The 27,331-nt window shown below is 39.1% G+C and overlaps 1 protein-coding gene and 1 pseudogene across 1 annotated transcript in view; one reads left to right on the top strand and one right to left on the bottom strand.

The window, feature by feature from the left end:
- Ugt8 (UDP glycosyltransferase 8) overlaps nucleotides 1-27,331 on the bottom strand; it is a 73,702-nt gene that overhangs the window by 32,552 nt on the left and 13,819 nt on the right. The window contains exon 2 of the mRNA XM_060392788.1: nucleotides 17,394-18,217. Coding sequence (XP_060248771.1) covers nucleotides 17,394-18,215 — 822 coding nt within the window. The 5' untranslated portion in view covers nucleotides 18,216-18,217. The remainder of the gene's footprint in view (nucleotides 1-17,393; nucleotides 18,218-27,331) is intronic.
- On the top strand, nucleotides 20,976-22,805 carry LOC110554356 (zinc finger and BTB domain-containing protein 7B-like; annotated as a pseudogene).

The raw sequence follows: 27,331 nt of genomic DNA, 5'->3' as shown, positions 1-27,331 counted from the left end.
TCTGAATAATAAATACTACCTCTGTGAAACTACTCTGCTCATTAAAGCAGCAACCGTGTTCCAGGTGCTGTTGCTGTGGAGGACAACAGTTCTGTTGTGCTCTGCATTTTTTTTTTTAATCTCACAAGCAAGTGAAGCTGAAGTGCGTTGTTTTGTATAGCACAAATAATGTATGCATCCATCTAGTGCAATTAAATGAGGAGCTAACCCTTTCCTAGAAAATTTCACATACTTAATGTTATCTCTTTTCAACTATACTATTTATTACCAGAAAAAATATAAATGGCCTTTTTCTCCCTAATGCACTTTTGTTCTATGCCACTAGTAAACTTCATGGAATTCTTTATTTTCTTCCACTAATACTTTTTTTAGCCAATGTCTTAACACTTACCTTGCTGCCCATACTAGCCTTAGATTCCCAGCCTTCCTGACCCAGCCTCCTGAGTGCCAGGATTATAGGTACATGCCACCGAGTATGGGTAGTAGAAAGCTCTCTTTAAGGACCATATTACAAGTTTGTTTGGTTTTTTAAAAACAGCAAAGGTGCTTTAAAGTATAGCAATAGAAATGATCAGTATACACTGCAAGAGAGCAATGGGATGTGTGAATAATAATCTAGGAGCTTTCCTATAAATTCTGCAAAACAGTAAAATCTAAGTGCCTCTGACGAGGCTTCTCTGAGCTAATTTTCTTTTAGAGGTCCATTGTGAATCTCCTGAAATATTGATTATTATTCATATTAAATATGACAAAAACATTATCTCTGCATTCATGTGTTTATACATTCTCCTTTCAAGAATTCTTTAGAGGAAATGTATTATTCTCTGTTCTGTCCCTCAAACCTGGCAAAGATCTAGCTCACAGAAAGAAAATAATAAACTCTTGCAGTGCTTCTCTGAGAAATTGACAAAAATTATAAATGCATTCATTCACCTAATAGGTTTTACTGAGAACATGCTATGCACATGAACAGAGATCAGCAATACATAAGGAAATACTGGTGTTTATGAAACAGAACCTTACACTAAAATAATGTCACCTAAAATCCCCTCAATATTATTAGCTTCACATGTGGTATAACATTTTCCTCTAAGCCTCATAAGCTCCTTTATGAGCATCAAATAGAAGGCAGAGAACTCATAGAAAAACTTCTTACCATTGTAGGGTTTAGTGCTGTTCTTCAAAGATCCTCCTGTCTACTTCACATACAACTCAAGTGATTCATGGGTTGTATAACTGTCTACTCCTGAATAACTATTAGATACCAAATTAAATTTTAATCATTGAATTCTGTCCTTTTTGAATATGAAAGTGCAATTGTAGACAAAGCCATTTCCACCATTTTGTGTAAAATATTTTCATTATTAAATATAAACAAGTCAGAAAAAGTATGACTTATGAACACAGTACCACCTTCATATTTTCTAACCACAGATTTTGACCAAACATATGAGATAAAATAGCATTGGAATGACAAGCACAAAAAGATGCTCTGTTCCCTCCTTTAAAGAGACAGTCTTGCCTGTGGTATATATGCAAGATTAGAGTCTCACAACAGTGTGATGCAGCCATGATCTTTCAGGCCTTTACAGCCATTGAAGCAGGACAGTCTCCCCAAGCATGGTTGGATACCATAAAAAGCTAAAATGTTACGCTCAGGATGCGAAGCTAAGCACTGCACTCAGGGTCAGCCGCTTTGGACCCAGAGAAGAGCATGTCTGATTGCATGCGGGTTGATACCCCAGGTCCTGCCTCTGAGAAAAAGGTATCGGACGGGTCTGATGCTCTTTGGGTGGATGACACCTAAACGAACATCGGTACAAAGTCCCAATTTATTTCTAATATCAGAGATCAGACCTCTACTCTTGCCTGATGCGTCTAAAACAAAAAGGGGGAACTGTAGAGAGCTGCGGAATGCTGTGCCTTAAAGATGGAGCTGGTTTCTGCCTTCCACCTTCCGGATGGTGAGTGCTCTCTGTCAGGAACAATTCCACATTTGGCTAAGGCTGAGGATCTGGCTTGCTTCCATGTATGTGGACCTATCTGCATTGCCCACGTGGCACGCCTGGGTTGGCTACCCAGAGGCTATTTAAGCTGTGGGCTGGCTTTTCCCGGGGTCCGAGGATTGTTCAAGGTTCCTGAATAAACTGCATTGAAAAAAAAAAAAAAAAAAAAAAAAGAGAGACAGTCTACCATATGGTGATGTTTTGTAGTTGTCATAACAAAACAGAGTAAGTTATAACCACTTTACATAATGTCATGGCCAACACATATTAGTACTTAAATCAGTAGCTATTATCTACCTTATAGCAAGATGTATATATGATTATAATTTAGAGTGTAGAATTTTACTGATGCTTTCTTTTCACTGTACGCTTTTCTACTAATTCTATTTTAAAATCAATGTCTTGAACTGTAGATATTTTGCTTCCTTTATTTTCACTTGACTGAGCAGTTGCATGATGTTGAATCACCGACCTGGCATCGACAGCTGAGTAAACTCAGCACTGATTATTTCAATGAGTAGAACTTCAATTTACTTAACCATTCTGTAACTATTTGGTTTGTAAGCATTGGATTAAAGTTACTGCTTAACTTTCTGTTGGTGTATGATAAAGAAAATTCTTTATTTCAAAAGGCATTTATTGTTTTTAAGGTTCTTAAGGGGATAAATAAGCCATAACAAATAGAGTGCAATTAATGGTTTCATTTGTTTTGTTCTTGTATTCAGAGAAATGCTTGTGTGCTTCTGTAATCCTCTGTGAATATGTGATACACGGAGGATAAGAGTCAATGTCTCAGTTTTCCTTTTCCTTTTCAACAGGATAACTCACTAAAAATGAGGTTCACTGGTTGCCCACACTGGTTTCTCCTGTGTCTGCCTCCCATCACTGCAATTGGACATTCATACTGCAGTGTGCAGATTTTTAATTTGGAAGGATCCACATTTAGATCCTCGGGCTTGTGCAGCAAATACTGTTGCAGACTGAGACACCTCCCCACTTCTGCTGTGTGACAAGAATAAAGAACCCTACTGCCTCCTTCCACTAATATTTATTTCTTTCCATTTAGTATTAATTCACATGTACTTTAAAACTATTAAAACTCATCTTACAACCTTTAAATTTTATTTTAAGGTTATACATCTGATTGGTGTAATTTTTTGTTGCACAGGCAGACAGGAAATTATAACACAAATCTTTAGGTCAATATATGTAAGACGACTAGTTTAGGCAATGAACAAATTTAATCTAATTATTGCATCAAATTTTAACTTTGTGTGTCTCAGGTTCTAAAAATGAAGTATTTTCCACCATTCTTCTCAGAAAGATTCACTCCAATATCTTAATACATTAGTTTCTTGTCTACCCTAGTAGTTCTTCTCATGTCAACAAACATCAAAGCAACTCCTCAGTCTTAAAAAAAAAATCACTACACTGTATTCACTTATGTGCATGTTTGGGCATGGGCATGCTGTGTGCTCAGGCAGAAGTCAGTAGGCAACTCTTTTTTCTTTTTGTTATTATTATCATTTATTATGATTTATTCAATTTGTATCCCTGCTGTGGGCCCCTCCCTCATCTCCTCCCAAACCCACCCTTCCTTCCTCTTCTCCCCCTATGCCCCTCCCCTAGTCCACTGATCGGGGAGGTCCTCCTCCCCTTCTATTTGACCCTAGCCTATCAGCTCTCATCAGAACTGGTTGCACTGTCTTCCTCTGTGGACTGGCAAGGCTGCACCCCCTTAGGGGGAGGTGATCAGAGAACCTGCAACTGAGTTCATGCCAGAGAATGTCCCTGTTCCCCTTATTAGGGACCCCAGTGGAGACTGAGTCTATGGGCTGCATCTGAAGTGGGGTTTTAGGTCCTCTCTGTGCACTGTCCTTTGTCAGGGTATCATTCTCTTCAGGGACCCCAGGGCTCATTTTTTATGGCTCTGTTGGTCTCATTGTGGAGCTCCTGTCCCCTCCCAGTCTTTCTGTCTCCCCTTCTTTCTTAAGATTTCCTGCACTCTGCCCAAAGTTTGGCCATGAGATCAGCCTCCGGTTTGATACCTCAATCAGTAGTCTTTCAGAGTCTGTGGTAGGCTCCTGCCCTATTCTCTGTCTTTTCCTGCTTTTGATGTCTATCACACTTGTCCTTCTGAATGAGGATTGACCATCTTCCCTAGGGTCTTCCTTGTTGTTTAGCTTCTTTAGGAGTATAGATTTTGGTATGTTTATCCTATATCATGTGGCTAATATCCACTTACGAGTGAGTATATACCATCTGTCTTTCTGTTTCTGGGTTACCTCACTCAAGATGATCTTTTCTAGTTCCCATCATTTGCCTGCAAATTTCATGATTTCCTTGTTTTTAATTGATGAGTAGTAACAGCGGGCAACTTTTAAGAGTCAGTTTGCTCTGATGTGGGTTCCAGGAATGGAACTCAGATGTAATGCTTTCAGACCAGTGCCTGACCTCCTGGGTAACTTCACCAGACCCTTAAAGCAGGTCTTACCACTACTGCAACACAAGTCAGTCATAATGTTGTAAGAATAAACTTGTATCTGACATCCAGGGAGATGTGAAGGTGTTAGAGATTAATGTTTCTGTTTTTAAAATAGTATTTTTTCCAATAAACAATTCAATAAATAGTTGTAACTTTTTACCATTTGCTCTGCTTCTACACTTACCTTCTGAATGAGCAATATTTGCAAAGTTCATAAAATGTTTATTACTTCCATAGGTATTAGAAAACTTTGTTGAATAAAGTTGTTATTGAAATAATTTGTTGTGGGAACTAGAGATGGCTCACTACTTTACAGCTAAGGACCTAAGTTTTGTTTGGCAGCTCACAACCATCTGTAATTCCAGTCCCAGGGATCTCTTGCCCTCATCTGGCCGCCAGCATTTCATAAAGTGGTGCACAGATATACATGTAGGTAAAATGCCATATACATAAAAATGTTCAAAACATTCTAAAGGCCAGTTTCAGGTTGCACAAAAATAATCTGGACCTATGTTGATGAATAAATCTGGATTTCCTTAGCTAAGTACAAAGCCTGTATGGATTGCCACCGTCTGGAACCTTTCAGTTTCCATGAAGCCTATGTGATAAGTAATATTGGTTGTCAACCTGATGGGTTTTAGAATCATAAAAAGAAAACAAGGTCTGTGTTGGGCTGTCTATATTTTGTATTCCAGGCTAGAAATATTCACTCTAAATGGGCATGGCACCATTGCAAGGATTGAGGTGTCAGACTGTATAAAAATGAAGAAATTCATCTGAGATCCACCAGCATTCACCCCTTTGCTTCCTTGCAATAGAATCAATATTGTAAGCTGTCTCAAACTGTTTTCACCTAGCCATTCCCACCACAAGTTTCTATATCCAAACTATGAGTAAAAAAAAAAAAAAAAATAGTTCCTTCTAAAAGTTGTTTTTGTCAGATATTTTGCCACACTGACAAGAAAAGTAACTACCACAAGCTATTACTGAAGAAACCCCTGGAGAAGGTATGTTGTCCTCCCTTCCTTGATTGCCCAGTTCCAAGGTTAAGAATGTAATTATGAGATATGATGTGGTGGTTAATGTTTTCCTCTGGGTCTATGATACTAAATGGCCCAAGGGCCTTTGTCCTTTTCGTATCACGTACATTGTTTTTTGTTTTTCTAGAGGAGCTTTTCTTCTTCTCTGACAGTGAAATTGAATGACGTTGTCTTGTTTAACCACCTTCAGTGTGTCTCCTTTTACTTTTATAGATGTTGCTTGACACTTTTATGGTTTTAGAAATAAAATAGCTGAGATCCTTAGAAGATATAAAATTAAAGCAAGTTAACTATGTGAAAGGGGCTTAAAAGTAGCTATTGTGAGTCAAGGATATCAGTTTTAGTTCCTGGATATAACATTTTAAATTTATTATTATTATTATTATTATTATTATTATTATTTACAATTTACTCACTTTGTATCCCAGCTGTAGCCCCCTCCCTCATATCCTCTTGGTCTGTCCCACTATCCCTCCCTCTTCCCCCTTCCATGCATCTCCGCAAGTCCACTGATAGGGGAGGTCCTCCTCCCCTACTATCTGGCCCTAGCCTATCAGGTCTTATCAGGACTGTCTAGATTCTCTTTCTCTGTAACCTAGTAAGGTCACCCTGCCTGGGGGAAGTGATCAAAGAGCAGGCAACAAAGTACATGACAGAGACTGTCCCTGCTCCCCTTACTAGGTAACCCCTATGGATACTAAGCTGCCCATAGGCTACATATGAGCAGGGGTCTAGGTCCTGTCTAAGCATGGTCCTTGGTTGATTCATCAGTCTTTGCAGGATCCCCTGGGCCCAGATTTTTTTTGGCTCTGTTAATCAACTTGTGGAGCTCCTATCCCTCCTGGTCTTTCTATCTCCCCCTTCTTCCACAAGATTCCCTGCACTCTGACCAAAGTTTGGTGATATAAATATCAGCATCTGCATCAAAGCAAAACAACAAACAGGACCATAGGGAAGATGCTCAATCCTCATTCAGGATAGTCATCAGAAGCAGGAGAAGACAGGGAACAAAACAGCAGCCTACCATAGAGGGCCTCTGAAAGACTCTACCCAGCAGGGTAGTGACCTGGATACTATAATATTTATTCCAGCCTTTCAAATGTTGTACAGACTTACTTTCTAGTTTTTAGTAGCAATACAAATAAGACATTGAGGATATGAGGATATAATATATATTTATTTAAATAAAGTTAATTGCCATTGAATCCTATGGAAATCTTTCATTCTTATAATGTTCCAGAATTTGTAAGTACAAATATTTCAAAAGATCTACAACTAATGGTTTTAATAGTGACTAAATCATTGTTTTTCTTTGAACTTTCTAGCCTCATGAAAATGAAAGTAGCTCTTGGGAGCAGGCCTGCAGCTCAAACTCCTGGACCCTGAACTCAGGCACCCATGGTTGTTTATAGAACCCCAGTCAAGCGGTATCAATTAAGGAAGCACTGCTATTCTACAAAGGCCAAGTTCCAGGTGTGTGTGTTGAGGGCTAACAACGGCTTTTGCTGCACACATTAGCTTCCCAATACAGCATGTGTTTGGTCTATTTTCTTCCGAAGCCTTAAAGTGAAAGTCAGATCAACTGGTCAAATGTGCTGTATAAAAAACATTTGTGACTCAAATGTGAACTGCATAAGCTCAGAATTTACTCCCTCCAGGAAATTCCAATTATTTCAGGGATAATCCCACCTGTAATCAGCTAGAAATACTGGCATGGGGAGACCTTGAGTACTCCATACAATTGTCCTGAAATAACATCTTCTACCATTTGCCTTCCAGCCTAATTACATGGCTGGTATTGATTATTCTGACTCAACACCTCACTGTCATTCTAACTCAAATTTCAGCATAAAATATTTACTACTTCTAGAAAGGTAATACATCAGGTTGTTCTCAGCACTTAACATATTGCAACAAATGAATTTAGTTGCCATTCCTTTTGCTACAACTTACTGCATTCAAGTGGTAGAGATATGGTGCTTTTGATGAAAGAACGGGGACAGTTGGCAGCGTGAGACACTATAAAGTTACTGGAGTGACTTTTCTACTTGGGATTTTTGGCTACGTGGCTCTCTCTATGAGTGACAGAAGTGGGAGAGGAGAGCAGTAGATACTTTATAGGCATGTAAGGAAGAAACTGTTGAAAGGAAAATTAAAATACTGAAGGTAAAAGTCAAATACAGACAGAAATACGACTAAGAGTTTTATTTTAAAGAGAATATGAATTTGTATGAGAGGAATAAATTACTAGTAGCAGCTTAAGATAGTTTCTTAATGTCTGACTGCTCTACATACCAGGCACAAATACTTATTAATGAAACTACTAATGTGTGAAGATTATTTATTTATGTTTCTCAAACAAAAATGGTATTGTATCAGATTCACTGGGTGTGCTTTGTCCAGTGTGATCTTCTCATTAGCAATTCTTTGCATGATTAAATGCTAAGTACACAGCTGTGTAAAGCCTCAACTGGTAGTAACCAGTAGTGCCTAATACTGCCTTCTTAAAGGAATAACACATTACTCAAATCCTGGATGTACAAACTTTGAGGCTCCATTCAGCTGAAAGAAGTGGGGTTATCAATGTAAGTACAGATTATGTATACAATATGTGAATACAGCTAATGTACTTTTCAGCTCTGTTGAAAACTTACATGGGATAAATAGAATATAACTCCAGTTTAAAAACTTATTGTGTTAATATCACATTAGGCTAAATATGACTTCTATTAGATGAGAATTTGAAAAGTGTTTAATTTTATTACTAAGCAAATCTACTGTGATGAACTATACCATTTATATTAAAACATTATTATTACTTTGAAAAATAAAAATAGGGGTTTGGGGCATTTAACCGCAAGAGAAAAAAAGATATATATATATATATCTATATATATATATGTATGTATATATATATATATATGTATATATATATATATGTATGTATATATATACTTTAGTAGAGAAGGGAATTCTTTTACCTTTACCTTTCTTCTTTGTAACGACTTTCACACCTAAACTATTAAAAATAGCATCTTTATAACAGAAACTCGATCCAAATTTTATATTACATCAATTACTATTGGACCTATCTGCATTGCCCACATGGCACGCCTGGGTTGGCTACCCAGAGGCTATTTAAGCTGTGGGCTGGCTTTCCCCAGGGTCCGAGGATTGTTCAAGGTTCCTGAATAAACTGCATTGAAAAAAAAAAAAGTACAAAGAAATATGACAGACAAAACTTCTCTACTTAAAACTTAGCTTAAATAACTGTAAGCCTACCATAGAGGGCATAACGTATGCATATTATTTTGGTAAATTTCAGATGCATACGTTATGCATAACGTATGCATCTGAAATTTACCAAAATAAAATTAAGTTTTTAAATGCTTGAAGTATTTCTCTATATTCTGAAATTTTGCTTAAAAAAGTAAAGATGTGAGTATTTTACAAAATTTTATTCCTAAAAGCCTCCATTATACAAAGATGGGACATACAATTTCTTAAGAGGCGAAACTAAATTGCATATATGGTGAGGACTAGGGAAAGGGCATAGAGGGAGAAGAATGAGGGTGGGTGGAACTGTGAGGAGACAATGGAGGGGTCTGCAGCGGGGATACAAAGTGAATAAATTGTGATAAATAAATACATAAATAAAATCAAATTAAAAATAAAATTCTCTTTTTAGAAGATTGATCTTTATTTTATTTTATTTTATTTTGTAAATCCATGAGTCTGCATGAAAATACAGAGTGTGTATACAGGTACCTTTGAAGCCAAAAAAGGACACTGGACTCCCTGAAGCTGAAGCTACAGGCTGTTTTACTACTTGGGTGCTGCGAATCATTTGGGTTCTCTCTGAGAGTGGCACTCTCTCAACCACTATGCTATAGCTCCATATCCTCTAATACAATTACATTTTTAGAAAAATTTGTAAACATTATTTTGTGCTGTGAAAAATAAAGTTCTTTCTTTCTTGATTATATATTTGTCCATCCATCATTCTGTACTGTGCTTTTTTTTTATCTATGAGTTTGTGCAATTACTGGAGCAGTGGTTCTCAACCTCCTAGTTCTGTGGTGCTTTAATACAATTGCTCTTATCGTGATGACCCCCAACCATCAACTTATTTTGTTGCTACTTTATAACTTTGCCACCTCTAGGCATCCTAATCTGATATCTGATATGCAAACCCAAAGGAGAAAAAAACCTCAGGTTAAGAACCAGTGTACTAGAGATTCCTTTGCTGTTGGAATTGGTTTTTATTGCATTGTGGTCAGAGAATATACACTGAGTTATTTCAATTTCTCTATATTTGTTGTGCTTTTCTATGTTATAATATAGGGTCTGTTTTACATGAACTTCTCAGGCTGCTAGTAGAATGCATATTCTTTAGCTTGAGGTTTAATATTCAGTAGGTATCTGTTAGGTCCATTTAATGTATTGTGCCCTTTAATTCTGTTTCCCTGCTTATTTCTGTCCATATCATTTGTTTATCGGAGAAAGCAGGGTATTGAAATCACCTGCTGATTTGGAATTAACCTCTGTCTTGAGGTCTAGTAGTATACTTTTTATGAAATTGGCTGTATTAGAGTTTGGTGCACATATGTTTTCCTAAATATAATTTCTTCTTGGTTACCTTCGTGGCTTTATAATTGGACAGTTTAAAATTGCTTTTTTTTAATTAAAAAAATTGTATACAATTTATTTTGATTAATACTTTCCCCTCCAACATCTCCAACTTCCCTATCCACCCAAGTTTATATTCTTTTTTCTCAAAAAAATATAAAAACACAAACTAAAACAAACAAAAAGACAAAAAATACCAAAACAAACCAAAAACATATGAAAACCACAGAGACTGTTTTAAACTAGTCAACTATTCCTGGGAATGGGGCCTGCCCTGGAAGGTGATTTAGGTATGCCCATTGGAGAAAACTGAGTTTCCCTTTCCAAGCAGGTGTCAATTTCAAGTTCTTGGTTATGAGTGGGAATTGGTATTCACTCCTTCTCAATGCTTGGACTTTGTCTGGTTTGAACCTGTGCAGATCTTGTGTCACCACTTGAGTTCACCTTGAATTTGACAGAAGAAAATTTCATTGGCACAGAAAAGGACTTTCTGAACAGGACCCCAGTAGTACAGGCATTAAGATCAACAATTAATGAATTGGATACCAATAAGCTCAAAAGCTTTAGCACAGCAAAAAGATACCACCACAGAAAAGCAGCTTGGAGAATGAGGGATCTTTATAATTTACATCAGACAGAAGGTTAGTATATAAAATAAACAAAGAACTAAAAAACCCTGAATTCCAAGCAAAAACAATCCAATTTAAAAATGGTATACTGAACTAAACTGAGAGAGACCTCTCAAAAGATGAAATGCAAATGGCTGAGAAGCACTTAAAAAACTGTTTAACATCCTTAGTTACCAAGGAAATAAAATAAAAACTACCCTGTGGTCAAGGGCAATAAAACAAATTTATAACATACGTTGAACTTAATCAATGCTTATGGCGCTAAAACTGGGATAGCTACCTTGGAAATTAATGTGGAGAGTCTTCAAAAAGCTGAAAATCAATCAACCACAAGATTCACACATACCACTTTCTTTTCCTCCCTCTCTCCCTCCCTCCCTCCTTCCTTCCTTCCTTCACCTCTTCCTTCATTCCTTTGGTGGATATGTGAATTCAAGTTTCTGAGTGTTGAAGTAGCAAGAAACATTTTGCATACCAAAAGAACCAAATATGTATTATTTTTGAGGAGTGATGGTAAATTTGGGCTTTCTTTAAATTGCACTGACTTTAGTGCAGCAGAAATTAGACATGACTGGTAACTGAATACATTTGTCACACTGACCCATTTAGGAAATGTAATTTAGGAAATTTTGTTTTGTGGTTTTGTTACCTGAATTTTTTTTCTTATGTTTCAAACTGTATTACAATATTCTATTGTTAAGAAATAAATGTGCCAAACTCTTCGACAGTAGCAAGTTTAATTAACTAAAAATATTCGTCTTGGAATGAAAATATATGGGAAATAGAGCAAGTATATGGTGCCAACATTATTATTATTATAACTTTCACTGGTAGAAATATCAGTTAAAATATTTTCTTTTAACATTGCCAATTTTTGATCAATATCAAATTGATAAATTAACAAGTGTATAATAACAGTTTAAGGATTGACACTGAGGCAGAGAACTTAAAATTATGCTAAACCCTTTGATATCAACTGCAGACAACAGAATCTGGTCATGCAATTGAATCTCATATCATGTCAATAAATCCCTTTAGTTCATAATGCTTACAGGAGCAGCAGATAGGTTATTTGTTGTTACAATGTTTCGTAGAAAATGTCTATATCAGTGAACTGAATAGTAAGTTACTGATGGCTCCCACAGCTTCTGAACTACTTTCTCAATACATTTGCATTATAAAAAAACTTCTGGCTTTTTACTGCAAAATAAATGTCAAAATGTTCTGATAAACTCACAAAACTGTAAAAACCTGAATCTACCATTTCCTCCCCAAATCCCATTTTGTGGCGAACATCTGAGCACAAATGGAATTAAGTTGCAGACTCTTCAAACATTATGGTCCTCAACTTTCTGTTTTCTAAATACCAACATTAACAGTATGAAGACATTTTATAAACCGATGGAATCCATACTAGGAACCTAGTGATAGGGATTATACATCCTTATAAGTGACACTTTTAAAACCTAGCATTTCAATCAATATGGCATATAATGGCTATAATCTAATCTCCATCCTTAAGACAATAACTTAACATCAGATATTGATAAAACATATTGTTAAAATGGCCTCAGTTTTAACAGCTACCTACTGCAGCTTGATTAAGCCTTTTAGTCTCAAGGACACTGGTAGCATATCACAGCATAGATCCTTCATTTATCAAGCGAGTCAATGGAAACTGAATACTGAATATGGAAAGCCACTGCTTTCTTTCATTGTGCTTATAACTTTAGCCTTTCAAACCTTTTGGGAGGTTAATCTATTAAATCTGTTATGCAAGTCTCTTTCTCCCTATGAGGCAGTTCTGGCAAATGACCAAATGACAAAAAATAAGGAGTGTGTCATAACCCTGTCCTTGATCCTGTTTCTTTTTATCTTTTTCTTATCTAGTTCCTGTAGCGCTCTCCATGACTTTATTCTGTAACTTTAAAAAAAGAAAGAAAGAAAAACCTACAGAACTGGTAAAATGCAGATGGCAGTAGTATTCTTTACCTGGAGAAGCATACCAGCTAAAGTCATCTTTCCAGATAGCAACAAATGGTCTCTTTCACTACCAACACTCCTTATGTGCATATTCAGAAAAATCAAAGTGACGTTTTAGTTCACCAGTTAGGTTTTATCAATCAAAACCATTAGTATACCTATTTTTGTTCACTAAAATAATTGGTCTGGAAGTTTAAGTTGCTTTGAAGAATAACAGGTAGACATAAATTTGGAAGAGATCATGGTTTTAATCTTTAACAACAATATGCTACCAGCTGAATTATCTTATCTTTTGGCAGCTACTTATACTTGTTTCACTCAATACAAAACATCTACTGAGTGCCTGAAATTGTTCAGACACTCAGGGTACAAAAATGATGAGACCCTTTGAGGTATCCACACTCATGTTAAGGAAACAAAATCTGTCAAACTAACAGTGAAGGCCCAGTAGTTAGGTGCTGTTAGAGTTCAATATTGTAGATTCTGAAAACTGACAGACACTAGCAGCCCGTCAGAGCTAGAGAACTGCAGCCACTAAGGAAATATAAAAAATTGTCATAGGAAACATTTTAATTTAATAATGGATAGACTCACTAAATAATATGTATATAGTGTCCAATATAACTACTTCAAGCTGTACTCACTCCATATGTCATTATTTCATTTATAGTAAACATTAAAGGGCCCATTTAAACACAGTTTTATTAAAAGGCCTCTTTCTAGGCTAAGGCAAACTATCTTTTAGAAAATTGGCATTTTCTACTGACTTGTAATAATAGTAGGTAACCCTGGGACAGAATGTGGCCTAACACAGATGTCTTCCCTGTAGCAAGTTTTTAGGACCCTACTCTGGACAGTCAAGCATTCATGGCATGACAGGAGTAGTTTCCCTGGCCACATTTCTAACTTACTTCTTTAATTATCCAGGTTAAACAATTGTTTCACACTATATCAATAAAGCACTTTATTAATAAAATCATGTTTATATTTATACCTATGATCAACATAGAATATTTAAAACGTAAAAGTCCAAAGAGCTTCAACTGATTCTCATACTAAGCACTCACAACCAGGGATATCAAATAAGACTGAAGAAACAGCTATCTCTGTATAGTCATGTACACAATTACATGTATAAATAAATAGCATGAGTTACAAAGGGAATACTCATTTTGAAAAACTAATCAATAGCACAGCAAACCATGCTACAAGTGGCTTCCCAGACTCTGGCCTTGGATAAGCCATTCATACTCTTTAAGACTATTTGACAAGTAAATAGGCTACAGTGTCTATTCTCTATATTTTGAAGGCAGAAAAATTTACTGAATGGATCTGGTATAGATACATTAATTTCTGTATACTCAAACATCATAAAAACTTCTAAAAACATCTTTGAGAATTTTTTTCTATTTCTTCATCCCATGCTGTACAATGAAAATCCACTGTTAAGTCATTTCCAAACATCTAGAAAAAGAACTATGTTCCCAGTATGAAATGCCAAGGCAATTAACTGTTGGATAGTTGTTATTAAATGACATTTCTCACCAGCTGCTTGCTGGACCTCCTATTTTAGTGTCATACACATGTCCTGTAACTACACGAACACCTGAGAAACTCATTAACTTTTATACTACTATTGTACAGTTTATCTCAGATAACAGAAAAACTTCAGTAGGAAAACATTCTCAGAGCATATAAAATTTCAACACAGTAAGGAAAACCAAAAAGAGTAAGATAAATATTTGTCAAAACATCCATACTATAGACTGTACACTCAAAGACTAATTCAGCATTTAGAATCCAAACCTTCTTGTTCCCTCTCTTCCACTTCCACTGCTTCTGGTGTCTGAAGGCCACAGAGAAAGAGGATCTAGGCAGTCCTGATGAGACTTGATAAGCTAGGGGTAGATGGCAAGGGAGAACTCCCCCTTTCAATTGACGAGGGGAAGGGGATGGAGGAAGTAGGAGAAAAAGGGAAGAAAAGTGAGACTGGGAGGGGTTGAGGGAAAGGGCTACATACAATAGACATACAGCAACTGCTGCTAATCAGAAGCTCACATTCATTAGGAATCACTACAGAGAACCCAACTAGGGAAAGGGAAGTGAGAAACTCAAAAAGTAGGTCAAACCAGTGTTAACCAAGTTAAGGCCGGCTACTCTTCCAGAGGATCCAAGTTTGATTGCCAATCATCTCTAATTCCTGCATGTGGTGCACAGTCAAAACACTCAGACACATAAAATAAATAATTTTATTTTAAATTTAAAAAGAAACACAATCCCCATCCCGAAAGTCAAAGACGATGGACATCAGAAGAAAACAGGAAACAAGTTAGGAACCTGCCACAGAGGGCCTCTGAAAGGCTCTGCCCTACAGACTATCAAAGCAGATGCTGAGACTTATGGCCAATTGTTGGGCAGAGAACATGGAATCTTATGAAAGAAGTGAGAAATAGTATGATCTGGAGAGGACAGGAACCCCACAAGGAGAGCAACAGAACCAGAAAATTTGAACACAGGGAACTTCCCAGAGACTCATACTCCAACCAAGTACCATGCATGGAGATATCTAACCTAGAAGTCCTGCACAGATGTAGCCCATGGCAGTTCAGTGTCCAAGTGGGTTACATAGTAATGGGAAGAGGGACTGCCTCTGACATAAACTGATTGGCCTGCTCTTTGATCACCTCCCCCTGAAGGGGGCGCAGCCTTACCAGGCCACAGAAGATGACAATTCAGCCACTCCTGATGAGATTTGATAGACTAAGATCAGAAGGAAGGAGGGGGGCCTCCCCTATCAGTGGACTTGGGGAGGGGCATTCGTGAAGAAGGGGGAGGGAAGATGGATTAGAAGGGGAGGAGAGTGGGGTTTATGGGGGGATACAAAGTGAATAAAGTGTAACTAATAAAAGTTAAAAAAAAGAAAAACACATGCAAAAAAAAAAAGAAACACAATAATTGAGCTAGTTAAGATATGGATGAACAGAGGGAACGAAGGCAGTAACAATAACCTCAAACTATAGGGAAAAAAATGTGCATGCAGTATCTTATTTAAGACAGAAAGCACATAAAAAAGCCAGCATAAAATAGTCTTGTATACCTATAGTTAGTTGTTAAAGTTGATGCAACTCAAGAAATACACATAGAAACTGAAGAGTAAAAAACAATCAGAAGATCTTTCTCTAATTGAGAGAGTGGAAAGACAGAGAGAATGTACTCAGGCTAAAACTGATGAAGCTGGCAGAGAGCACTGTTCTCAGTGGGAAATGATGAAGCTGTGAAAAGAACAAAGCTATGTCTGTGACCTTATAAATGACCCTCTTAGAGTAAAGACAGATCTGCTTACTAAATCCTTGAGAATCTGCCTTTAAAATCCTACTTTACCTATCTTTAGGTAGGAGAGTGATATATTACAAGGTGACTTGTGCGGGGAACATTTAAGGACTGAAATCGGAGACAAAGTCATGAAAGGCTGAGATAAGCTAAGGTTAATTCTCATCCTCTACACTTGAGAGTGCAGCAGTGCCCTTGACACTCCAGTGGCTTCATCAATTCAAACTGCTAACACTGGCCTGGACATGAAGCCAGCTACTTCTGTGCTTCCATGTCACATGGACTATAGCAAGGTATTTCTTAAGTATCACTCAAATGGTTCTACCAGAAAAGCCTCACATCTACATTGCAGCTGCCTGACTACACTGTAAGAAAGTACTATCCAGTGATCATTTTTATGTAATACCTACAGGAAATAATCTGGGTTTTCTCTTCATTGAGGGCCTGACAGACTTTTGTATTTAGTGTCCACAGTGAAAATGAACCATTTGTGGAGGTGTCTATTTTCAGAGATAAGATCAGGTAAAATTATATAAGCACTAATGCTGTTGTAAGTGGTATCAAGTACTGAGCCACCCTGAAGTTAGAAAAGCTTTTGTAATACACATATAATTGACTCATGACAGTTTAGATAGCTAATTAAAAGAAAATAGGATGGAAAAATAATTTCTGAAGAACAATGGATTTGCTGATGGCTCAACTAGCAAAATGTATGCAGGCTTGAGCAGACAGATGTTTCTAAAGTACCATTGATTCTGTCTTTAAAATTTACCTGCAATAGGGCATCCTTTTCTTAAAATGTTTGTTATTGATTTAAATTAGTTGTTTTCCTACTTTATAGAAAGGAAATGTTCTAGTCTTTATAAATTTCCAAAGAAGTACCTTTATTCTTTCAGTCTTTACTGAGTTTAATAAACAGCAAGTTCTGCATACTATTGTCGAAAACAGGATGTTTAACTAAAAGCAAAATAAGTTGTGTTTGGTAAAACTAAACAGCTAAGTATTCTCAACAAATAGACTATACTTATCACTTAAAAATCTAGTTCCCATTCGATGTGTTCACTACACAGAACAGAGAGTTTCTTGATACTTCAGGTACACTCACCCAAAGCTGATGAATTCCAGAGACGTGAAAGATCCACAAAGAGGGCTGATCAGCTATGGGATCTTAATGTGATACTAATAAATTTTTAACCAATACTAATAATTGCTTAACCAATACTTTTTCTTGCAGAATAAAAATTGACTCTTATAATTAGGAAAAATTACCAAGGAGTTCAGCAAACCTTACTTCTGGCAGTGGGCTGGCCGGCTTTGTTAGGATTCCTCCAACGTACACAACATTAGGCAGGGTGGGTCTTGGAAACTCCAGTGCTACGTCAGTACACAACATCCATAGGCTGGACCCATGAACCAGATCATACATGGACTTCGCAGGCAGCAGGTTGTACTTCTGCATTATCCTTTCATATTTGGGAAGAACCAGAAAGCTAACCCCTATTCTGGATATGAGGTAAACGCCAGTATTTTTCATTCTTTCCAGGAAGTTCATGCGGTCTGTGAGGAGTGAGTTAAACTCTGGGACATAAGCTAAAGGAGCAGGCGCTCCTACTTCAGCAGGATACCAAAGGCCAGTAGAAAACACAGCATATTTAACTCCTAAAAGATGAGCAATCACAAATCCACACATATCATTGGGGTCCACAAGGAGCAGGTCAAATTTTTCCTTTTTCAAACCCCGGATTAGGGCTTGGTTGCCAACCATCATGTCACAATTCTTTGTATAGTGATCCAGTATGTCAACCAGTTCAACTGCTGTCAATCTCCCAGAGAAAATGTTCCGCATTTTAGACTGTAGGAAAGCATCTGAGGTGGTACTGTTGAAGATCCCTGGGTATCGCTGGAGGCTGTAATGATTAGATGGGGCAATGTCTCTGCCTTCTGAGAGGAGGAACACAGTGTGGTGGCCTCTCTCGTGCAAGGCTGATGCTAGTGTCTTGAAAATGTACAAATGGCTTTCAAACATAATTGGCGGCACGATGATGATTTTGGCAGCCCTTGCTATTCCAACAGCACTCCATAGGAGCATGAAATATGGAGTGTAAGACTTCATTGCTGCAAAGACAACCAGAAAATGACTTAAAACAATTATATAGAGTCTGGCCATTCAAAACAATCACAAAGATTTTTATTTTTAAAAATATATAATGATTTAATTATTTAAAAAAAATAAGCCTAATATATGATCCAAAGGAAAAAAAAGAAACCAAAACAGCAATATTGTTTAAGTACAGAATGAGAAAAATTAACATACAATATATATTAAGACTAATCTGAAAATGTTATTTCCTCAGTAAAGGAGAACATTTTAACCTAGATAAAAACTTCAGAAAGGTCTAGAACCAAGTGACAGCATTTCTTTGAACATTATCTATGAAACAGTATTAAGAAATTCTTATTCTTAAAAAATGTCAATGTTAATTCCAAGAAGAGTGGCAATTTTTAATTTTCAGATGTATCAGTATACAATCATTACTAAAATAATTTTAATTTAGTGGTAACATTTTAAATTGTGACTAAAGGTTGCTAAGAGAGGTCATACTAAAAAAAAAGTTAACAATTAAGTAGTAGTTCAATAATTCTGTAGAAAATGCATTCCCTCTCACAGATAAAATGACCTTTAGTATGTTTTTCTTAATCATTAAGTACACTAAATATTCTGACAGTCTGTATTTATGTAACATTTTATTTGTATTAATTCAGGGGCAAGTGATTGACTTTCAAAAGAAAATTCCAAAGAGTAACTAACCAAGTACTGAAGTATTTGATGAACGAATATGCTCCAGACCACACTGTCTATGTTCCACCTTCACCTAGAGTGCCAACCTCATTGTCAGACGGATGTACACCTCAAGTCAGATATTTCTCCTAGCCTTTCAGGTTAATGGCTTATGTAGAAAGTCTTACTCTGATATTTGTAAGAAAGAAACATATTATGCGTAGGAGAGCTAATAACTGTAAATAAAACCTACTCAATATAATCAACATAGGAGCCAAGTTAGACTCCCAAACAGAGAGCCAGTCTCAAGAGTTACACAGGGAAACTGGACACTTTGATTTCAAGGATCAACATAAAATAAGTTTAGACATACATAACAAATGATGGTTCACTTGTGTAATTTTGCTCATGATTGTATGTTACCCATACTCTTCAGGCAAATCCCCACTATCTAAACACAATTGAAACAAATACACTTTCTCAATACTTAAACTCTGCAAGCAATCTAAAATAATGACACACAAAATAAGCTGTATTCTTCCAATAATAAATACACTCTATTTTCAGCTGTTTTCTACCTTCTCATGTCCAGGTGAAATAAAAGCAATGCATTCTATAAATATTATAAATATTAAATCTTGCCTGAATTACTACTTAGATTTGTAAACAAATCTATAAAAAACAGTGAATTGTTTCCACAGCAAATGTTTTTTCTAATTACAATGTCTATGTAGGATGAAATAAGTAGTCAAATTTGGAGTGGAAAAAAAGCTTTGGGCAGAGTAAAGGGAATCTTATGAAAGAAGTGCGAAATAGTAAGACCTGGAGGGGACAGGAGCTCCACAAGGAGAACAACAGAACCAAAAAAAAATCCGAGCACAGGAGTCTTTTCTGAGACTGATATACTAACCAAGGACCATTCATGGAGATAACCCAGAACCCCTGCACAGATGTAGCCCATGGCAGTTCAGTGTCCAACTGGGTTCCATAGTAATGGGAACAGAGACTGTCTCTGACATGAACTGATTGGCCAGCTCTTTGATCACCTCCCTCTCATGGGGGAGCAGCCTTGCCAGGCCACAGAGGAAGACAATGCAGCCACTCCTGATGAGACTTGATACACTAGGATCAGAAGGAAGGGGAGGAAGACCTCCCCTATCAGTGGACTGGGGGAGGGGCATGTATGGAGAAGGGGGAAGGAGGGTAAAAATGGGAGGGGAGGTAAAACTGGGAGGGGAGGAGGGACGGAGCTACAGGGAGGATACAGAGTGAATAAATTGTAATTAATAAAAATTTTAAAAAAGCTTCCTGGGTTTTAAATGTACTATGATTTTGCCTCATATTGATATGTCTCTTTGATGTTATTTTCTTCCAATTTTAAAGAAAAAAATAGACATTTTACATACATGTGCTATAAATTCTATGGATGAGACTTATGGAAAAGCAGGTAAGCCATAAATACAGTTGTCTACTGTCACCATGTGCATACCCAAGATCTACTTAAGGATGGATCCGTGACAGACAGCTACTCTTCTATTCTGCTGGTCTGACAATTAGCATGTACTTCAGTCATGCTCAAAGCCATGTAATGATCATAAATAACTGAATAAATAATAACATTAACACTACCAGCATAGAAACAAACCTTTCCTCTGTGTTTCTTACTCTTCCCTATCTTAGTATTTTATTTCAGTCTTTATTAAAAATTAATAAGAATTAACATAAGATGTTTTTGCTTTAATGAACTTATGTTCTAGAATAGCTCTGTGCAGGAGAATATTCTGTGAGATGAAAAATGTGGATCCCATTTTTTTCTATTGGCCATCTTGTATTCATCAGTAACTAATGAGCAGATTTCTGAGAGCTGAGATCTAAATTGCATTAATAGTTCAGCTACATGTACCTAATGAGTAGTGTCCTTGAAAATAAGATTTTAAAACTACAGGCTCCATACACTGATTCTAAATATCAACATTCTCGAGGTAAAATACCTTCTAAAATAATGTCTACCATGCATTCAATACAAAGCAGTGGCTATAAGAAAGCAACACCAATTAGGTCACTGTGTTCCACTACTTAAACACAAGATCAATTATGAAAGATTATGGCAATTCCGAAGCACAGAAACCAGCACGGTAAGCATCACTGTGTGAATAAGAAATGATGGAGCACAGCTACAAACAAATGCTGAAGTTCTCCTAGTCCAGAATCATCTGAGCTCATCCACTGGATAATGATCTTCTGGTGTTTTATACAATATCTTATCTTTATACTCATTTGTGTTTTAGGAAGACTGTTTATTAAAAACTCTATAGGTGAAGGTGGAGTGGGGGATGTAGTGATAGAAAGCAGAGAGGGAGAGAGATCAGGGCAGGTGAAGGGAGATAGAAAGGCTAAGGAAAAGTGCAGGAGAAGTTCAGAAAGCCTAAGAAGCTAAAATGGAGGGACAAACAGGAGGGAGGAACCCAGAAGCTCCCTGCTGTAACTAGCTGTTGGAAGAGACTGAAGTTTATGTCCTTATTGGGTGGAAGAAGGAGGTGCAGGGGAGGGGGTGCAATGAAAAACCAGGAAGTGACAAGGGTTGGGAGTAGTTTGGGAATCACAGGGGTGGAGAGAGGGAGGGAAGGGATGGAAGGAAAGCAAGAGGTCAGGTGAGACAGCAGGACAAGGTCCTGAAGAGTGGTGTGAGCCAGTGGAATGTATGGCTTTCTGTGGCCCCTGGGGTGGGGGGGGAAGCAGGAGGAGTCAAGGGTGGCAGAAGAGGTGCTCCCCAACAATGAGCAGTGAGCCACTGACTGTGGCCTTCTGACCAGGATGAGAAAAGGGCCAAAAGCCCCTTCCCCCAACCCCCAGCCAAGCAGGGGTCATGCTTCTTCCCACATCCTCTGCCTCTGCAGCTGAGAGGAGAAGATGGGAAACCCTGAGGAAGATCTGATTAGAATTCCATTCCCAGAGCACAACCATGAGCTCCTCAGCTGCTTCCATAGGCAGCAACAGCTGGGCCTTCTATGCAACCTCACTATCAGGATGCAGGGTCTTGAGTAAAAAACCCACAGGACTATGCTGGCTAAAGGAAGGCACTACTTGGTGAAGCTCTTTGGGGAGTGGGATGGGGACAGCAGCTGCTGGAGGAGCAGGGCCAGGGCGTGTGAGCTGGTCTTCGTAGGGCCTGAAGCCTTGGGTTTCCTCCTTGAATTCACCTACACAGCCACACTGACCACCAGCAGTGTCAGCATGCCAGCTGTACTCCAAGCTATTGGAGATAGCTACTGGAAATCCCCAGTGTCACTGCTGCCTACACGAATATTCTACAAGATAGCAGGCTAGAAGCCCCCCAGAACAGATGAGGATGACTGAACAAGTATGAAGTACCTGGAGGCTTCTGCCACTGCCACCAGCAGAGCTGCAACCTCAGGAACCCCCAATGGTGAAGACAGCTCTCCACAGGTCCCTCTCCTACCACCACCACCAACAACAACAACACCTTGACTTATTGCTGCCTTAGCCACAAGCACCAAAAAGCTTTTATTCAAACCAAGGGGTCCCTGAGGCACCCACAGTACTCACCAATCCCTTGACCTTAGAAGAAGAGATGGTTGGTAGAGTGGGCAACAGTGGGGGCAGCGGGCTTGGGGATAGCTACAGTCCTCCCTCAGGTGCTGCCTCACCTCCTGAGGGGCCCCTGCCCTATGAAAGCTTTGAGGGTGAGGAAGAAGAGGATGAGCTGGAGCACAGAGCAATGAGCCCCACTATCACCAGAGGAGCTGGGCTCAGATGAAGATACCATTGATCTGATAAACTACCTAAGTTCCCTGCACCAGGATGCCCTAGCACCAGGCCTGGATGGCCAAGAAGAGCTGGCGAATAAATGCCATTCACAGATGCCCTGAGTGCCCAGTCTATTACAAGATAATCTATGGGTAGGCCCATTAGTGCCACCTGTGTCACAAGGCTTTCCACTAAGGAAGGAACACCTGTAGCAACAAGGAACACCTGTAGCACCATTTTAAGGGCCAGAACTGCCTGGAGGTGCACACCCTAAGGCTCTGCAAGAATGCTACACAGCAGCACAACCCACCGCCCTCACCTACCATCCCTTACCTTGACCTCTCCAATGGCCAGCTGGACACTTCTGCCTCTCTCTGGTTCGATTCTTGGAGTAATCGGCCCATACAGGACCCCTAGTCACTACACAAGGACCCTCTAAGGAGGAAGAGGGAACATCTACCACACCATAGGCTGAAGGTGCCATAGAATTCTCTTAAAAGAGGGATGAATAGCCAGGCTGGAACAGCACAAGGCCTGGGATGCCATGCCATCAACAGGGAGCACAATAAGACAAGTGGAGTTTGGGTCAGGGATACTGAGCCTTGTTGGCATCAGAATAAACCCCTTTCCCAGGAGCCTTCATTCTAATTCCAAGCTGAGGTTTCCGGGCACAAGCTCTCTAGATTGGAATGATCACCCAAGGAGTATTACATGAAACACAGTGCATACACACAAATACACAAACACACACACACACACACACACACACGGAGAGGGAGGGGTCCCTATCTCCAGCAGCTACTGGGGAATTGAAGCCATAATGTATCTCTGATTTGTGGGGTCCCACTTTGACTATGTGAGTTTGTAACAGGATAGGGCTCAGGAGGAAAACCTTGCCCTACTCCCTTGCCTCCTGGGTTTTGGCTGTGTGAGAGGGAGTGGACTGCCCCTCCCTGTAGAGATTCCTTTCTGGTTCCTGTTTTCTTTTTCCTGGTATTAAATTCTTCAGAGAGGGGTGGCAAAAGATGGGTAGATGGGAGAACAGGATGAAGGTTGAAAGACTGGGGTGGCGGGACTGAGCCTGTAAGGATGGAGCCATCCCTGTCCCTATCTACCCAGTACCAACACTGAATCACGGGGACTTGGATAAGAAAGAGGCAGGGTTGCCTAATTGTTTTGCCTGACCCTGGAGGTAGCAGAAGAGCTCCATCTCTTCTCAGGGCAGAGAATGTTTGTTCTTGGTGCTCCCTCCCTGGTGCCAGAGGGCTGGGCTTCTTACCCTCTTCTCCCTACCTCCCTGTCCAGCTGAAAGCAGGAGCCATCTCTGCTGCTTGCTGCCCCTGACTCAAGCCTTCCCTGGCTGCAGGGTGCAGGGTGAAGGATGGGTGAGAGGTTGAGTTAGCCCTTTTTGGGGGGTGGGATGGAGATAGGAGTAGGGTGGGTTCAGTGAGGCAGCGCCCTCTGGTGGCCATGCCTTGTATGGGCGAGCGCCCCCAGTGACCACTTTGGTGACCTAGACTCAGATCCTACCATCCTGGCCTGTGAGCAGGTGCCCTCTTGTTAAGTGGCTAGGCAACCCCTCTGAAAAGTGAGATGCTAAGTAGACCTAGGGGACAGGGATACTTTCCTTGGACCTTGCCTGCCACTCTTAAGACTGAGTCCACCCCCATTCTATATATAGCCTCTTCTGATGGTCTTGTTGAAATCGAATTTCATATTTTTAACTGCCAATTCTCGTGGGGTGGGAAGAATCTTTACCCCTACCCTCTCCTCGCTAGGCACTGGACTCCTATTGAAGCCTGGGATCTGCTTTGCACTATTTACCCTCTTTGCCTGGGTAGGTCCTTAAAAGGAGCAGGTTCAGGGACCCAGGGCTCTTCATGCACTATGTACCTCTATGTCCATTTGCATAGCTGCTCAGGTCCCCCAACAGTGGGGGGGGTCACACAGGGAGGAGTGACAGACCTGACCCTGTATCTATTTTAAAAGTGATGATGTAATATATTAAGAGGAAGGTCAGGTGACCTGGGCCTCATCTTAAGATTTCAGGTGATAGTAGTGGTACTCAGGGCTGGAGAGACCTGAGGCCTAATCTAGGAGAATGGGGACAATGTGGCCTCCGATCTCTCTACTTGTGGCTTTCCCACTCGGTGCTTTCGTGGGGGAAAGCTTTTCCATTTTCCCATTCCCTTCATCTACCCTCCCTCACCTCAGGTGAAAGACAGGAAGAAATAATAATAATTTAAGAATAATTAAAAAACCTTTATAGGAAAAAGTTTAATTTACAAAACATGATGTGGCACTAAATCCCTTATCTATAAGCATTTACAAATTTCCTCTTCATCAAAACACTTTGACTATGTATTGGTTGATTTATAAATTAGAACTGATGTTTCTATACCACTGTGTGAGGATTTTACATTAGATTAACTATGACCCACCAATTCCAATGTGTGACACAAGACAACACTTGGCATTATATATTTCAAAGAATATTTATTTGTTTTACGTTAGGTAAAACAATAAGCAATTATACCAGAGCAGGTTTGAATGGGGCTGTAAAGCAGTATCAGTAACTTCAGAAGCCACTCAAATCATATATATGGTTACTGTAAAGGCAAAGGCACTTAAACCTGAGAATACTTAAACATAAAGGCACTTCTCCAGAAGCCACCACACCTGGGTTTATCTCATCCTATTAAACCTTGTGCTTAAGTCATGTTAAAATCTCTTTATAATAAATTCCAACTGTTTCATTCTGACTTGTCCTAAATTATTTTCTGAGGCACAGTCAAAAACCCCAGCTTCACCTGACTAAATATTTCTGAAGAGAAACCCGAAGGCTGCTCCAGTGAGGCAGTGTAGAGCTGAGTCTCCAGCCAATAGCCACACTGCTGTTGACAATTGAGAGCTTTTCTTTGATTTTGGAGGTTCTATTTTTCTTCCTTGGATAACCCCAATAATCACAGCACTGTTACAAACAGCTAAGAGAATCACCATTATACTCAACCAAAACTGTAGTAAATACACTAAACAGGATTCTGGAACATGCTAGATGGCAAACTGAGGCAAAAGACGATGACTGTGGTTTCTGTTCTCTTTTCAAGCAATAGCGTCCTCTACTTCAACTTGGTTCATGGCCAAAATTATAAAAGAGAGCATTTTTCAGCATCTGGTTTCAGTCATATAACTAAGTTTTCCTACAGGAGACGGAGTAAAGCAGGGGACCTAGAAACCTCGTTTGCCTAAAAGCAATGATTCCTCACTGGGGCCCACGGGTGCTGAAACATGATGAAAAGCTAATATTCTTGCCATTGATCTGTCTCCTTTATTTTGGCTTAAAGCGCTATCCTTGGATCACTTTATATATGGATCCTACACATATATATGAATCCCTCCCAAATAAAGTAAGGGTTTAGCATTGACAACCTCAGCCCTGGAATGGAAGTAACCATTACCTGAATGACCTCAGCCCCTCTGGCAATAAGGATTTCTTTCTGAGATCACCTTCCAGGACCTGATACAAACAATGTCAGGTAGAAACGATGTTTTCTAAATCTAAAGCTCCTGTGAGTTTCCTCAAGAAGGACTTAGGGTCACTGTACCCCTTTTTTAGTTCCTCTTCACAGCATGTCCACATGTCTCTGCTTTTAATTTCTCTCTATAAACAGTGTATGGGGGCTGGTGGCCAAAGCCAGAATGCTGGGGCTTTCAGTGCTAGACTTATGTCCTAAAAACTCTTACAGGAGGAGAAATGTTGTGTGCATTTTCTAATTTTTGCCATAATAGTTATCGGTCTTGCGGTCTTGCATGCCTTGTAGGTGGAGTGAGACTGTGGTAATTAACAATATAGACCATGTACTCCAAAGAGTAAACCCAGAAAGGTGTAACCACAAAGATGCTTGGAGCCAGAAATGCTATTCCTCCCTGCTTATGCCAGATTAGTGTTTATGAGGAGCTAACCTGCCTGCTCAGCCACTGCACTGTCTCTGCCAATAACACCAGGGCGATAAATCATCATAGTCTTCCCAGAACTAAGAGAGCTCCAAAGGGATGGACATTTCAGTACTAAAACTAAGTAATCCCCGAGCAACTAAAGCAAAGGGCTCACCTCATAGCTCTGGCCTTGTAGTATTTTGTTGTTGTTGTTCTTGAGACTTGAAAGCACTACTTCACTTACACTAAGACAGGTGCCCTCATTTTATGAAATGAGCCTAAAATGGTAAGAACTTGAAAAAGCTAATACCTAGTAAATTAATCCACTTTACCCCACTAGATAGAGGAAAAAAGCTCACACATATGCATTTATGTCTCCAATTCATACACACACTGGATAAAACCCAGCTGTACTTCTATGGTTACTACTTTCACAGGAAAGAAAATCTGATGTTCTAGAGTAAATTATGACTAGCTGTTTGAAAATGAGCCACAGAAAGTAAAATCCCTTTCATAAAATAGGAGCTTCTCAGCTTGGGGTGGAAAAAGAACACACCATTTAGAAAAGTATGTCCCCACCCCTCCATCCCATCCCTCCACCCCCATCCCTCCACCCCCTGCTATCAGTTAGCTAGCACCTTAAAGAAAAGGAGATGGGGATGGGGGAGGGAGGTCTGGAAAGATAGCTTTGTGGTTAAAAGCAATGCCTGAACTTCCAAAAGACCCAGGTTTGATTCCTACCTCCC

The sequence above is a fragment of the Meriones unguiculatus genome, chromosome 10, assembly GCF_030254825.1.
Source record: "Meriones unguiculatus strain TT.TT164.6M chromosome 10, Bangor_MerUng_6.1, whole genome shotgun sequence".
In the NCBI taxonomy this organism is placed as follows: domain Eukaryota; kingdom Metazoa; phylum Chordata; class Mammalia; order Rodentia; family Muridae; genus Meriones; species Meriones unguiculatus.
Note: the sequence above shows the minus strand (reverse complement) of the source record. Positions and strands in the feature narration are given on the sequence as shown.